At 35.6% G+C, this 16732-nt stretch overlaps 1 protein-coding gene across 2 annotated transcripts in view; it reads left to right on the top strand.

Moving 5' to 3' along the window:
* Positions 1–16732, top strand: part of UCHL5 (ubiquitin C-terminal hydrolase L5) — a 43801-nt gene that overhangs the window by 18112 nt on the left and 8957 nt on the right. For both annotated transcript variants that reach the window (XM_043486324.1, XM_043486323.1), the window contains exons 4-8: positions 10512–10637; positions 10720–10781; positions 10868–10998; positions 12518–12581; positions 16554–16656. In XM_043486324.1, coding sequence (XP_043342259.1) covers positions 10512–10637; positions 10720–10781; positions 10868–10998; positions 12518–12581; positions 16554–16656 — 486 coding nt within the window. The remainder of the gene's footprint in view (positions 1–10511; positions 10638–10719; positions 10782–10867; positions 10999–12517; positions 12582–16553; positions 16657–16732) is intronic.

Here is a 16732-nt window from a genome sequence, read left to right as displayed (position 1 = left end):
TCGTGGTCTGGGTTTACATCTCCCTGGTCACTAATCGTGTTGAAAGGGTCTTGATGCCTAGTGGCATATGTGTTTTTTCTGTGAAAGTCTTAAGTTAACTTTTCTGTAGGGTTAATGTACTTTTCTTTTTGATTTATGGGCATTGTTTATATATTCATGATACTGCTTCTCCAAGTTGGTACTTTATTGTTTTACTTGTTATGGGTGTTTTTTGATGATGGAAATTTGTATTTTAAAGCCAGTGCTTTTTGTATCTTGTTTAATAAATTGCTATCTATCTGAAGTTATGAAAGATATTTACCTATACATTTAAGTTTTAATTTTTGATATCTATGTCCATAATTCATCAGGAATTGGATTTTGGTATATCATGTGAGGTAGGGTTTCAATTTTACCTTTTTCCCACATGGATCACCCTTTTTTGAACATCCATATTTCCTTATTTATCTGACATGCCACCCCTGTTGTATATGTGTTCCATACGTGTGTATGTGTTTCCTGAATTGTACTGATCACTTTGTCTGTCTCTGTGCCAATAGCACCCTGACTTAATTCTTTTCACTTCTTTATAAGTTCTTATATCTAATAGATCATGTCTCCCCTACCTGCTCTTTTTTAGAAATATCCTTCCTGTTCTTGACCCTGGGTTCTTCATATAAATTTTAGTCATCTTATCAAACTGTACGAAAACTTCTGTTGGAATTTTGACTCGAATAACATTGAATATATATATGTGAACTTGGGGAGAATTTATATCTTCATGATATTAAGTCTCAAACATAATATGTTTCTCTATTTAGACTGGCTTTTATTTATTTACTTTTATATTTGCTTTTATTATCTTTAATATGTTGCATAATTTTCTTGATAAAGATCTTTTACATTTTTTGTTAGAGTTTTTTTAATTCCTTGATATCTCTGTTATAAATCATCTTTTCTTCAATTGTGTTTTCTAGATGTTTGCTGCTAGTATAAAAGATAATTTTTTTGTCTTAATATTATATTTAGCCATCTTCCTAAACTCTGTTATCTCTGTTATTTGTTGGTTTGAGAGAAGTATTTCTATCTAAATTACTATATCAAATAATACCAGTTTTATTTCCTTATTTTGAATCCCTGTGTCGCTAATTTATTTTTCCTATCTTATTGGTTTAAACCTCCAATAAAATCATTGTGATTTTAGAGGGAATGCTTTTACCATTTCCCATTTCAGATTTTTTTTCCTTAATAGTCTTTTTCAGGTAAGGACATTCTTTTAATAATTCAGTAAGTGTCCTTATTATGGAAAGACTAAGTTTTTTCAAATGTTTTACTGCATCTATTAAGATGATCATTTTTATTTTCCCTCTTAATATGTTAATATGATTAGTTACATTTATGAATTTTTCTAATATTAAATCATTCTTTCATATCTAAGATAAGCCCAGTTGGTCATGATATATTCTTTTTTTATGCACTGTTGAATTTAATTCGATATTGAATTTAATTCAATATTTGTTTAGATTTTTTTTAACATGTATATTTTTGAATGAAATGGGCCTTAATTTTCCTTTCTTGTAATGACTTTGGCTAGTTTTAATATTAGGGCTATGCTTGTTTCATGAATTGGGTTGAAATTTCTTCTTTTTTATAATTGTCCTGAAGAATTTGTATAAAATTTAAATGGTCTGTTTCTTCAGATTTTGGTAGAATTGGCCTATGAAACCATCTGTGCCTGGTATTTTCTTTGTGAATGTATTTTTAACTACTGTATCCATGTGATAGTTAAAAGACTTATTTGGGCTACTTATTTTTTCTTGACTTAGTTCTGGTAAGATTTTTTTTTTAATTTCTCCATTTTAGTTTAAGTTTACAAAATTGTTTTGTATGGTTGTTATTAGTATCCCCTTATTTTGTTTTAATCTTGTGCTTAGTTGTATACCTGACACGTTGAGTTCTGACTTGCACATTTGGGTGATCCTGGTTTTGTTTGCTCCATTAACCTATCGCCCTTTATTATTTCATACTAGCATTAAGGTGGGGCTTCCTTGGTGTCTCAGTGGTATAAAATCTGCCTGCCAGTGCTGGAGACATGGGTTTGATCTCTGGGTCAGGAAGATTGCCTGGAGAAGAAAATGGCAACCCACTCCAGTATTTTTGTCTGGGAAATCCCATGGACAGAGGAGGTTGGCAGGCTACAGTCCATGGGGTCACAGAAGAGTCAGATATGGCTTGGTGACTAAACAGCCACGAGCATTAGGGTTGGAGAAGGAAATGGCAGCCCACTCCAGTGTTCTTGCCTGGAGAATCCTGTGGACAGAGGAGCCTGCTGGGCTGCTGTCCGTAGGATCTCACAGAGTCGGACACGACTGAAGCGACTTAGCATGCATGCATGCATTGGAGGAGGAAATGGCAACTGCTCCAGTATTCTTGCCTGGAGAATCCCAGGGACAGAGGAGCCTGGTGGGCTACAGTCCATGGGGTCGCACAGAGTCGGACATGACTGAAGCGACTTAGCAGCGGCAGCATTAGAGTAGCAACCTAGTGGATCTTGTTTGTTTTTAGCCATTTTCAATCCTTTCTGTAAATTGTATTAAACCGAACCTTTCTGAATCACTGTTTTTACTGCTATTTCCTATTTAAAATATCTTACTCCTAGGGTAAGCTCCTAATTGCTTATCAATACTGATTTAGTAGATGACAATGACCCCATACACTGACTAAAAGCATACTAATACAGGCAGACCAATATACTTATTGTATCAAACATCTCATCTTAATTTGTTTCTTTTTGTACCCTTTTCTCTGCCTAGAATGAATTCCCTTCTCTGTTCTCTATGTTCTATTATGTTTTCCGTGCTCTCTTAAAATTTCACATTCATAGAGAAATCTTAGATACTCCAGTCCAAGATGATTTCATCATTTATTATTTTGGTTTTCTATTCATCTCTTTTTCATGTTTTATATTTCTAAATTCTGAATAAGCAGGACATTTATCTTATATAATTGCCTCCCCTTTAGGAACCTAGTTTCATCCTCAGTCTTTTTTTCTCTTGACTACTTTTTTGTTGTTCAGCCACTAAGTCATGTCAAACTCTTTGCAACCCCATGGACTGCAGCCAGGCCTACCTGTCTTTCACTGTCTTCTGGAGTTTGCTGAAACTCATGTTCATTGAGTTGGTGATGCCATCCAACCATCTCATCCTCTGTCATCCCCTTCTCCTACCCTCAACCTTTCCCAGCATCAGGGTCTTTTCCAGTGAGTCAGCTCTTCACATCAGGTGGCCAAAGTATCGGAGCTTCAGCCTCAGCGTCAGTCCTTCAGTGAATATTCAGGGTTGATTTCCTCTAGGATGGACTGGTTTGATCTGTTTGGTGTCCAGGGGACTCTCAAGAGTCTTCTCCAACACCACAGTTTGAAAGCATCAGTTCTTCTGTGCTCAGTCTTCTTTATGATCCAGTTCTCACACCTGTACATGACTAATGGAAAAACCATAGCTTTGACTGTATAAACCTTTGTTGGCAAAGTGATGTCTCTGGTTTTAAAAAAATTTTTTATTTATTTTTAAGTGAAACAAAGATGAATATTTTTAATGCTAAAAGTACAATTTACAAAGAAGATAGAAATCATGAACCATTAGACAGTTGACAACGAAGAAAAAAGATACATAGAGCAAAAATCAGAAAAAATATAAGGGAAGAGAAAAATGTATATAATCATAGTGAGACATGTTAACATTTCTCTGAGAATATTTTATCCAGTGCAGAAAAAATAAGAATAGGAGCATCTTACCAGATCTGAAAGAGACACGTGCACCCCAATGTTCATTGCAGCACTGTTTGTAATAGCCAGGACATGGAAGCAACCTAGATGCCCATCAGCAGATGAATGGATAAGGAAGCTGTGGTACATATACACCATGGAATATTACTCAGCCGTTAAAAAGAATTCATTTGAACCAGTCCTAATGAGATGGATGAAACTGGAGCCCCTTATACAGAGTGAAGTAAGCCAGAAAGATAAAGAACATTACAGCATACTAACGCATATATATGGAATTTAGAAAGATGGTAACGATAACCCTATATGCAAAACAGAAAAAGAGACACAGAAATACAGAACAGACTATTGAACTCTGTGGGAGAAGGTGAGGGTGGGATGTTTCAAAAGAGCAGCATGTATACTATCTATGGTGAAACAGATCCCCAGCCCAGGTGGGATGCATGGGACAAGTGCTCGGGCCTGGTGCACTGGGAAGACCCAGAGGAATCGGGTGGAGAGGGAGGTGGGAGGGGGAATCGGGATGGGGAATACGTGTAAATCTATGGCTGATTCATATCAATGTACGACAAAACCCACTGAAATGTGAAGTAATTAGCCTCCAACTAATAAAAAATTAAAAAAAAAAAAAAAGAATAGGAGCATCTTGAATGATGTCATTAATAATTTAAATATAATAGTTTTTTTGCTTAATTTATATTAATCTTATACCCTACGCAAATATATTTAAAATTTTGTATCTCATATATCTCATACATTGTTATTAAATTTCCATAGGACATTTAGAAAAATTGGCATAAAGATAAACATTACTAAATTTCAAAGAGTAGACTCCTTTTTTTGTGTGTGATTCAGTTATACATATACATGTATATTATTTTTGAAAGTATTTTCCATTATAGGTTATTACAAAATATTGGCTATAGTTCCCTATGCTATATAGTAAACCTTTGTTGCTTGCTGCATATCTACTTATTTAAAATTAGAAATCTAGCATTCTATTCATACTGTCAATTAAGTGGACTCAAAATGTCACAAATATTTTAGTTAGGCAAAAATTTGTAAGTTTTCTAAAATATATGTATTATACTTATTACCTATGTATATATATACAAAAACTTTTCTACTGTGCTTGATAAAGTCTTGAGAAAGAACACAAAAAGAAAAAAGAGATCGAGAAATTGGAAAACATAAACTAAATGAATGGCAACACTGAATTTGAAATAGAAAAAGTGAAACAAACTAGATAAAAGTGAGAGATCCTCATGTAGTTCAGTAGTTTTGAAACATGACTGCTCATTAGAAACATCTGGGGCTCTGGTGAAAAAAAATAATACCTAGGCAGCTGTATTTTTCAAAAAATTCCAAGATAACTGATACGCATCTGGATTTTAAAAAGTGTGATTACAGGTTTTTCTATTAAATGGTAGCTTTGGTGATGGAGAGTTCTGTTATTTTTCTTTTGACGAATCATGATACAATGGTTTTAAGTAATAGTTGCATAATCACAGTAATAAAAGATGTTTATCAATTTTCATGATCAATAGGTAGACAAAAAATAAAAGATAATTGCAATTGCAAGCCATAATGGGAACATGGTTAACCTACAATATAAAATAGTTATGTACAATTTGGGGGATCAAGCAGAGTGATGTGGTAAGTGGAAGTACACACATGCACATGTTTTCATCTCAGCCAGTCTGTGTCTTTTGATTGGTGCATTTAATCCATTTACATTTAAGATAATTATCAATATGTATGATCCTGTTGCTGTTTTAATTGTTTGGGGCTTATTTTCTACAGGTAGGTCTTTTCCTTCTCTTGTTTTCCTATCTAGAGAAGTTCCTTTAGCATTTGTTGTAATGTAATGCTGGTTTGGTGGTGCTGAATTCTCTTAACTTTTGCTTGTCTAGAAAGCTTTTGATTTCTCCATCAAATCTGAAGAAGAGTCTTGCTGGGTAGAGTATTCTTGGTTGTAGGTTCTTCCTTTTCGTCACTTTAAGCATATCATGACATTCTTCTGGCTTGTAGAGTTTCTACTGAGAAATCAGCTGATGGCCTGATGGGAGTTCCCCTTGTAGATTATTTGTCATTTTTCCCTTGTTGCTGTTAATATTTTGTCTCTGTCTTTAATTTTTGTCGTTTTGATTACTTATGTCTCCGTGTATTCCTTCTTGGGTTTATCCTGCCTGAGATTCTCTGTGCTTCCTGGACTTGGTTGACTATTTTCTTTCCCATGTTAGGGAAGTAAGTTTTCAACTATCATCTCTTCACATATTTTCTCATGTCCTTTCTCTCTCTCTCCTCCTTCTAGGACCCCTATAATGCAAACAGTGTGTTTAATGTTGTCCCAGAGGTCTCTTAGTCTGTCTTCATTTATTTTCGTTATTTGTTTCTGTATTCTGTTCTGTGGCAGTGATTTCCACCATTCTGTCCTTCCGGTCATTTATCTGTTCTGCCTCAGTTATTCTGCTGTTGATTCCTTCCAGTGTATTATTCATCTCTGTTGATTTGTTCTTTAGTTCTTCTAGGTCTTTGGTAAACATTTCTTGAATCTTCTCAATCTTTGCCTCCATTATTTTTCCGAGATCCTGTATCATCTTCACTATAATTATTCTGAATTCTTTTTCTGGAACGTTGCCTGTCTCCTCTTAGTTGTTTTTTGGAGTTTTATCTTGTCCCTTCAACTAGGACATAACTTTCTGCTTTTTCATGCAGATTAACTTTCTGTAATGTGGCTTTTGTTTTAGTTACCGTAGGATTGTGGTTCTTCTCTCTTCTGTCTGCCCTCTGATGGAGGAGGCTAAGGGGATTGTGTAAGCTTCTTTATGGGAGGGACTGGTGGTGGGAAAAACTGGCTCTTGCTCTGGTGGGCAGGGCCTTGCTCAGTAAGCTTTAATCCAAGTGCATTCCCTCCCTGGTAGTTTTTTTGGCCTGAGGCGACCCAGCCCTCTGGTCTTCGGGCTCTATGGTCTGGTTAATGGCGACCTCCAAGAGGGTTTATGCCAAAGGGGACCTTCCCAGACTGCTGCTGCCCGTACCCCCATCCCTGTGGTGAGCCCCTGCCAACCCCCACCTCCACAGGAGACCCTTCAACACCAGCAGGTAGTTTTGGTTCCGTATCCCATGGAGTCACTGCTCCTTTCCCCTGAGTCTTGGTGCACACAGGGTTTTGTTTCTACCCTCCAAGACTGGAGTCTCTGTTTCCCCTGGCCTGTGAAAATCTTGTAATCGAATCCTGCTGGCCTTCTAGGTCAGATTCTCTGGGGATTCCCAGTCCCTTTGTCGGATTCTTAGGCTGGGAAGCCTGACATGGGGTTCAGAACCTTCACAACAGTGGGAGAACTTCTTTGATGTTATTTTGTGGGTCACCCACTTTTCTGGAATGGGATTTGATTTTATCATGACTGTGCCCCTCTACTGTCTTTCTGCGGCTTCTTCTTTGTCTCTGGATGTGGGTGTCTCTTTGGTAGATCCCAGTGTCGCCTGTCGATGGCTGCTCAGCAGCTAGTTGTGACTTTGGTGCTCTCGCAGGAGGGGATGAGTGCACGTTCTTCTGTACCACCATCTTGAACTGGAAGTCCTGTCTCTGCTTTTTAGTTCACTGTCTAGGTTCGTCATAGCTTTTCTTCCAAGGAACAAGTGTCATTTAATTTCATGGCTGCAGTTACCATCAGTAATTTTGGAGCCCAAGAAAATAAAGTCTGTTAATAAATATTAAAAAATTACTAATTTATCCTATAGCTGTGACTCAGTGAAGATTGACTATAATTTATAATGCAGTACTTCAAGCAGTTTTAGATGTGTTTCTCTAGGCATCTGCCATGTTCATTTCTGTGCACCAGGATAAGAAGTTGTTCTTTAGCCTGTGTGTTGTGAAGTCAGGTAGCTGCAGGATCAGATTGGCAGCATGAATGTGTGAACTGGATTTTGTGTAAGAGGTAGAGAGTAAAAGAGCTGAGATGAACTAGAGAATATATGGCCTCTTCAAGGTATTCAGACAAAATTCTTCAGGTTCTGGGGCAACCATTCTTAGTGACCTCCTGGTCTAGCCTTCCTTCTGTTGTTAAACTACTGCTTTATTTAAGTGTGTTATAAGTCAGAATGCTTTTAGTAGAACACTAAGGACTAGGTAAAGATTTAAGCAGTTGGGGACTGTATACATAATTTATACTGCAGAAATTATTTTGTGAAATAAGTTAAAGTTCTTCCAAAAGGATGTATGTAAGGTGATTTTTGCATGTGTCATGAGGACAAGGACCACATCTCTTATGCTCACTGTGTGCTCAGTGTTTGTCACAGTGTCTGGCCCGCAGTGGGTGTTTCAGTAAATATTTGAACAACTGAATGGCTGTGCACTTTTTAGTGTCTGAAGAAGAATTTTTTGCTGCTTCTGTGCAGTATTCCCCCCATATCTGCTGTTTTACTTTCTGTGGTTTCGGTCGGCTCTAGCTGGAAATATTAAATGGAAAATTTCAGAAGTAAACCGTAAGTTTTAAACTGTGTGCTGTTCTGGGCAGTGATGGTCTCATGCTGTCCTCCACCCCACATGGGGTGTGGCGCGTCCCTCTGCCCCCCGTGGGAGCTACCAGCCCATTAGCATAGGAAAGAACGTTTTATTTTTCGGGGTTGGCACTGTGCATGTTTGAGGCATCCCCTGGGGGTCTTGGAAGAGCTCCCCCAAGAGTGAGACTAATGTGCTGTTTATAGCCTTACCACTTGGTGGCACTACACTCATTTAAAAACCTGAGGAGGTGTACTCACACCCGTGCACACGCAATGACTTCCTCACACAAACACAGAACAGACTGCAGTAAGTCATGGGCACTGTTAAGTCATTATTAACTCCAGAAGAGGAGTATCAGTAACCACATGATTTTCTCTCTTTTTTTAAACCCAACTTTATTGAAATATAACTGATATACAAAAAAACTGCATATTTAATGTATACAGTTTGATGATTTTGCATAGAGTTCTTTACTAATCCTTTAAAAAAATTTCTGAAGTGATAGATTACAGATTTGAAGTTCTTAGATCATAGGAGTGTTTGTTAGCATTTTCTGCTATAGCCTCAGTGTCTAGCGTAACATTGGGTGTAGAGTATATCTTTAATGTGTCATCATTTTGAAAGAATGTGTGAATGAGTATAAATGTTAACTTCTGTTGATTTCACTCCTACCAACCCATCCCCAGATAATTTTGGCCCAAGATAAGAGAGCCCTAAGTCTTGTTTTAGTTAATGACCTTTATGATGTCTCCTTTAATCATTACAAATTTTCATCCAAATTTACTAAAGAACTGTGATTAAGATCAGAATACATATTAAAAGAAGTCAGCGGCGATGTTAATTGGATTCTAGATCTACTGTTACTTTTCTTTAATCGTCAACCATAAGATAGATTTGAGGACAAAATACTGTAATAAGGGGAATTTCAAGAGTGTGGTGGTATTACTCTTTGAGAGTTGGGAGTAAGAGAGTGTTCTCTAATGGAAAAAGCAGGCTCATCAAGGAATTTCTTGAACATATTGCAGTCAAAAGTGTAAGAACTCATGGATATTTATAAGACTTCAAAAGTCTCTGACCACAAAAAAGTGTAGGAGTGCAAGAGTTAATGAAGGAAGATGATTGAAGGATTTTATTTTGAAATTAGGCAGGATAGAAATAATTTACCAAATTTTAAGATCATAAATGAATTAACATTTTTGGAAAATGGGTTTTAATTACAGTGTAGTAATGAAATATAGCAGTAGGAATAATATTTTAAAAACTAATTTATCAAGTTTAACTTTACAGTGAATCTAGCTGACGTTTGCAATGATGGTCTGAGGCGCTTCCCAGCTCTGTAATCTCAGCCCTGAATAGGTGCTGTAGGGAGTGTGGCAGAAGCCCTTGTCCTAAGTAGGTTATAATCTTGTTGGAGAGACCACAAGTGTGTATGGAGCCAGCCTCCAGTGTTGGCCAAGAACAGCCAATTTCTCACATCAGATCACCTGCCTCTTAGCTCTGTGCCCTCTGGGCAAGTTACTTAACCTCTTTGTTCCTCAGCTTCCACAAATGTAAAATGAGGATATTAATATTACTCCTCCTCCTTAAGCTTTTGACTGACAGGATTAAAAGAAGCCTAGAAAAGGACTTGGCACATAAGTGTTATCTAAATGTTTTCTTCTCTCACTAGAATGTAAGGTCCTCACAGTTGGTTAAATCAACAGTTAATAGCTAGAGGTCAGAGCTGTAAAGATTGCATTGAAAAATATGTGGACAGTATACTGTCATATATGCTGTCGTTTTTAGGAATTCAAATGAGGGAAGAAACTAATATAGATTGTAGCATAATTTTTCTAACAATTACACAGGTAAGTTAGAGTTTGCACTGGATTCTGAAATTTGGATTGAATGTTTGTAGGTAGAAACAGGCTTATTAGGAGGAAGTGAATAGGAGGGAAGGATAGGCTCTTTTGGTTTTATCAGGTATATTTTAGACCAGGAAAGATTGGTTTTGTTACTCTAACTAGATTAGTCTTCACTGATATTATGAGTTCATTTAATTTGATTCAGCTCCAGAATTGCAGAAAATTCCTGAAAATAGATTAAAAGTGGAAATTAATCATGTTTGTTATGTTTATGCTAATACTATATTAAATAAAATTTGGAAGCTGTTATTTTTTTCATATTTTAGGGGTCAGTGTCACCAGTTGAAAGCTGGGTTTTTTTTAAACACATTGATAATATATTTCCTTTAATATTTTATAGGTAATTAATAATGCTTGTGCTACTCAAGCCATAGTAAGTGTGTTATTGAACTGTACCCATCAAGATGTCCATTTAGGAGAGACATTATCAGAGTTTAAAGAATTTTCACAAAGTTTTGATGCAGCTGTGAGTACAATCTTATTATTCCTAAAATACCCTGTTTGTGGTGGTTCTTATTTTAATAGGCTACTTTTAAAACTTATTTCAGATGAAAGGTTTGGCGCTGAGTAATTCCGATGTGATCCGACAAGTGCACAACAGTTTCGCCAGGTAAAGATACTTTATATTAAATAAATATAATATTTGCAGGTTTATCTTTGCTGGTTTGTTTTTCACCATTTTTCTCTTCCCTGTAGACAGCAGATGTTCGAATTTGATGCTAAGACAGCAGCAAAAGAAGAAGATGCTTTTCACTTTGTCAGTTACGTTCCTGTTAATGGAAGGCTGTATGAATTAGATGGATTAAGAGAAGGACCGATTGACTTAGGTAACGTGGTTCCTATTCCTGGCATTTCAATTTTGACAAAGAAAAAAAGATCGGATGTTCACCTTTGTTTCAGTCCCAGTGCTGCATAGGTTTTGAAAGGGGAGGTGACTGAGGTGTGATGTCCTTAAGCTCTTCAGTCTTTTATGAAACTAAGTAACAGGCAGGGAGGACATGTTGACTACTGTAGTTTCATTGGGGCCTTTAATTTTTTCCTATGAGAAAAGTGTTTTTAGTCCCTAGATTACATAATTTATTTTTTATTTTTCAGTTAACTTTTAAAAACTACTTCTTTTAGTGAACCTAAGTTGTCATTGATAAGAAATACTGTCCCATCCCTGTCATCTGTGTTAAAATATTTTCCCTTGGATTTAGATCTTTCAGAATCTCTGTAATTCAGTGTTCAAGAGTCTATAGAAATGTTTTTCTTCAAAGCTGCTATTTAAATAGTGTAGTAATGTGCTGTCCTTTGTGCCAAAGGGTGAATTTGTCCTGATCCCACCCCAGCTCCAGCCTTGAGCTCATGATAAATGGTTATTGAGTGAGGCTGAGGTGGTTCTGATCTAGTAATGAACAGGCCCACCAAAGAAGTTTAACTCCATATTTCACCTCATTAAGTTTTTTTTTCTTTTTTTAAAGTTAGGTTTAAGTTCAGTGAAACCTGTTTTTATGAAATCTAATGTTATTTGCTGTTCGCAAAACTTTATACTTTCAGATTAAAAAAAAAATTTGCAGTTTTATTTTGCTTATTCTTATTGCCCACACCCATGTCTGGAACCAATAGTTCATCTAATGCAGATTTACATGTTTAAAAATATTTATTTTTCTATGTTTCCTAAAGAAAATTAATAGAATGTTCTTTTAATTATGTAGAAGTTGATTTTCTCTGGTTTGGGGGTTGATCTGATCTCTGCATTTTTTCTCTTGGCATCTGTCTGATCAGCCATTCTCTATTCATTGGATCCATCAGCTATAAAGGACGTAAACTATAAAACAGAACGGCCAGTTTTGCTACACAGCTGGTGGCTATGCTAAAATATAGGTAAAAATGGAGGATTAAAACAATTGGGTAAAATCAGTTTTGCATTGTGTGTGGATTTCAGGATTTTTTTTTCTATAGTTGTGATGGTGGGGAGTCAGATAAGGATTCAGTCCTTACTTTGTCACTAACATGTGAGCAGGCTTTTCTTAGCCCTGAGTTTCATCATCTGTAAAATGAAAGGCAGTCATCCGTATCTCACAGAGACAAGAGTTTTAATGAAATAATTCCCTAATTCATTGCTTTCTCAAACATTTGTCTAGCACCGCAAGTGACACAATAATGTGGCAGTGCAGATTATGATAACTTATCATTTCCTCCTAATCATCACTGAGAAAGTAAGAGTTGAAGCTTAACATAGTTATGCTGAAAAGTTTTTTCACTATACTGAATTTGCCAAAATATTAATAAAAAGATGCTTTGAATAAACTTTTGAAATAATATTGATGTCGGATCTGATATAAATGCTTCATTTCTTCCTAGGTGCATGCAATCAAGATGACTGGATCAGCGCAGTGAGGCCAGTCATAGAAAAAAGGATACAGAAGTAAATGCTCAGCTTATTTTTTTTGCCTAACGAATGTTCTCATTTTAAACATTTCTTTAAGCCTTTTTTTTTTATTGTTTTAGCTGTACTTACTGCACTTTTTCTTTGGATTGGATTAATATGTTCAGGAAATCATACAGAAAAATCTCTGAATTCTACATAATAATAAGTTATCTTGTCTTTATAGGAGCTAAACGTGCACATCTCTGTTTAGGTAGATACTTTTTACAATTATTTTGTGAAGTTTATTGTTTTAGGACTCTGTCTTTTTTATTAAATTAATTTTTATGTTGAGATAATTATAGATTCACATTATAAAAATAATTCAGAGAGATCCTGTGTACCCTATACCCTTTGGGAGGAACATCTTATAAAACTGTGGTACAGTGTTGCAGCCAGATACTGACGCTGATATAGTCAAGATGCAGGATAATTCCATCACCGCAGTGGTTCTTCATGATGCCCTTTTATAGCTGCAACCACTAAACCCCCCCTTCCACCCCACATCCTTAATCTGTAGTTCTATAATTGTTGTCATTTTAAGAGTGTTACATAAATGGGATCATAAAATATGTGACCTTTTTGGATTGACTTTTCACCCAGTGTAATTCTTCGGAGATTCATCCAGGATGTTTAGTATTATCAGTAGTACCTTCTTTTCTATAGATGAGTAGTAGTCCATGGTATGGATAGTCTATTATTGGGTTTTTTTTTTTTTTTGTCCATTCACCTATTGAAGGACATCTGGATTATCCTCTGGTTTTTGCTATTATGAATAAAGCTGCAGTAAACATTTGTGTACATATTTTTATGTAAACATAAATTTTTGTTTCTCTGAGATAATACCTAGCTGTATGGTAAATGCATGTTTAATTTTTTAAAAGAAATTGACAAACTCTTCCAGAGTGGCTGTACTATTTTATGTTACATTTCCACCTGCGGTATAGTATAAGTGATCCAGTTTCTCCACATGCTAGCTAGGACTTGGTTTTGTCAAAATTTTTTATCTTAGCCATTTTAATAGGTGGCTATTAAATCTGGTTTTCATTGTGGTTTTAATCTGAGTTTCCCTGATGACTAATGTTGCAAATCATGCCTTTTGTTTATTTTGTAATTGAATTGTTTTCTGACTGTTGAGCCTTGAGGTTCTTTATATACTCTTGATATCACCAGTCCTTCCTCAGACACTTGACTGAAAACAGTCTCTCCCAGTCCCAGCCACTCATCCTGCCACTGTGGTCTTTCACAGAGCAAAAGTGCTCCATTCCAGTCAAGTCCGGTTTGTCAGTTTTTCCCACTATGAATTTGTATTTTTGTTGTCCAATCTAAGAAATCTTTGCCTAGACCTAGGTCCCAAAGATTTTCACCTTTTTCTCCGGAAGGGTTTATAGGATAACATTTTATGTACAAGTCTGTGATGTATTTTGAGTTAATTTTTGTGTGATGTGAAGTTAGGTCAAGGTTCATTTTTTTGCTTTGTATTTTCAATTGGTTTAACACTATTTGTTAAAAAAGTCTATCCTTTACTGAACTGCTCCTGCACCCTTGTAAAAAAAAATCCAGTTGGGCACATTTGTGTGGGTCTGTTTCTGGGTTCCCTCTTCTGTTCCATTGATCTGTTTTTCTCTTCTCTGCAAGTACCTCACAGTCTTGATTGCTGTAGCTTTATTATAAGTCTTGAAATGCAATAGACTGATGCCTCCAACTTTATTCTTTTTCTTTAAAGTTGTTTTAGCTGTTATAGTTATTCTGCCCTCCATGTAAATTATAGTGTAATTTTATATCTACAAAAGTTCTTGTTGGGATATTGACAGGAATTGTGTCAAACATCAGTTTTAGGAGAACTGGTATTTTTTTTAACTCAGCTGATTCTTCCAATCCATGAGCATGGTATGACCTTGCATTTACTCGGATTTTCTTTAATTTCTTTCATCAGCATTTTGTGGTTTTTAGCATACTAATTCCATACATATTTTTTCAGATTTATACCCCAAGTAGATCATGTTCTTTTGACTGATAATGAATGATACTGTATTTTAATTGATTTCCATGTGATCATTGTTAGTGTATAGAAATAAAGTTTAATTTTTTTCTTTCTTTGTCTCGTATCCTTCAACCTTGCTGAACTCACCCACCAGCTTTAGAAGTTTTTTGTGAATTCCTTGGCATTTCCTACATAGATAATCAGGTCATTTGCAAACAGAGACAGTTTTGAATTTGCCTGTTCCTAATTTTAGTTTTATCAGTTTTTAAAGCTTTATATATTTTTGCAGGTCTGTTGTTTAGTGCATAAACACTTATGATCACTATTTCATGTTGGTGGATTGACATTTTTACCATTACACAATGCTGTCCCTCTCTAGTAATTTTCTTTGAAGTTTACTTTATCTCCGGTTCATAGTCTTTTCTTTCAGCACTTGAGAAATGTTATGCCTCTCCCTTCTGGTCTCCATGGTTTCTGCTGATAAATTCAGTTATTCAGTGTGTTTTCACCCTGTAGATGTGGTTAACTGTATCTGTTAACTTTATTCCTAGGTATTTTATTCTTTTTGAAGTAATTGTACATGGAATTGTTTTCTTGGTTTGTCTTTCTGATAGTTCATTATTAGTGTATAGAAATGCAGTAGTTTTTATTAGCTATTAATAGCTCTAATAGTTTTCTGATAGAGTTTTTAGGGTATTTTGTATTTAGTTTCATGTCATCTGCAAATAGTGAGTTTTGCTTCTTCCTTTCCTATTTGGATGCCTTTTATTTCTTTTTACTGTGTGATTGCTGTGGCTAGGACTTCTAATACTGTGTTGAATAAAAGTGGTGAAAGTAGGCATCCTTATCTTGTTCCTGGTCTTAGAGGAAAAGCTTTTTAGCTTTTCACCATTGAGTATGATGTTAGCAGTAGGCTTGGCCCTTACTGTGTTGAGATATGTTCCGTCTATACAAAGTTTGTTAAAGAGTTTTTAATCATGAGTGGATATTGAATTTTGTCAAATAGTTTTTCTGCCTCTATTGAGATGATCATGTGATTTCTCTCCTTTGTTTTGTTGATGCAGTTATCACACTGATTGATTTGTGTATATTGAACCATCTTTATATCCCTAGAATAAATCCCACTTGATCATGATGTGTGATCCTTTTAATGTATTGTTGAATTAATTTGCTAATATTTTATTGAGAGTTTCTGCATGTGTGTTCACCAGGGATATTGGCCTGTAATTTTCTTTATCTGAAGTGTCTCTGATTTTTGTATCAGGGTAATGCCATACTCAGAATGAGTTTGGAAGTATTCCCTCCTCTTAATATTTTTTAGAATAGTTTGAGAAATATAAGTATTAATATTAGCTGTTCTTTAAATGTTTGGTAAAATTCCCCTGTGAAGTCATCTGGTATTGGATTTTGTCTGTTGGGATTTTTTTTTTTTTTAGTTACTGATTCAACTGTTGTTACTGTTTGTTGTTTAGTCTTTAAGTCATGTCTGACTGTTGCAACCCTATGTAGCCTGCCAGGATCTTCTGTCCATGGGATTTTTCAGGCAAGAAAATTAGAATGGGTTGCCAGTTCCTTCTCCAGGGGATTTCCCAACCCAGGTATCAAACCTACGTCTCCTGCGTTGGCAGTATATTCTTTACCACTGAGCCACCAGGGAAACCCTACTCATTCAATTATATAATTAGTAATCAGTCTATTCAGCTTTTCTGTTTCTTCCTGATTCAGTCTTAGAAGGTTATTTCTAGGAATTTATCCATTTGTTGGCATATCATTTTTCATAGTATTCTCTTATGATTGTTTGTATTTTTGTGATATTGGTTGTAATGTCTTCTCTTTACGAAAGCTTTCTTAAAATGTCAGTTTTTATGGTTAGCCAATTGGTAGATTTGTGTTTACCCCAGAGAATAAGGGAGTAATCAAAATAGATTATCTTAATTATAACAGTGTTAGATTTCTTTATTACAGTATAAACTATAATTTTTTCTTAGGTACAGTGAAGGTGAAATTCGATTTAACTTAATGGCCATTGTGTCTGACAGAAAAATGATCTATGAACAGAAGATAGCAGAGTTACAAAGACAACTTGCTGAGGTTTGTGGCCATGTGTTTTATGTACAAAGTTCTAGTTATTCTCTCAGGGGAACTATTTTCTTTTCTTCTTTCCTTC

The sequence above is a fragment of the Cervus canadensis genome, chromosome 13 (assembly GCF_019320065.1).
Source record: "Cervus canadensis isolate Bull #8, Minnesota chromosome 13, ASM1932006v1, whole genome shotgun sequence".
NCBI lineage: Eukaryota > Metazoa > Chordata > Mammalia > Artiodactyla > Cervidae > Cervus > Cervus canadensis.
Note: the sequence above shows the minus strand (reverse complement) of the source record. Positions and strands in the feature narration are given on the sequence as shown.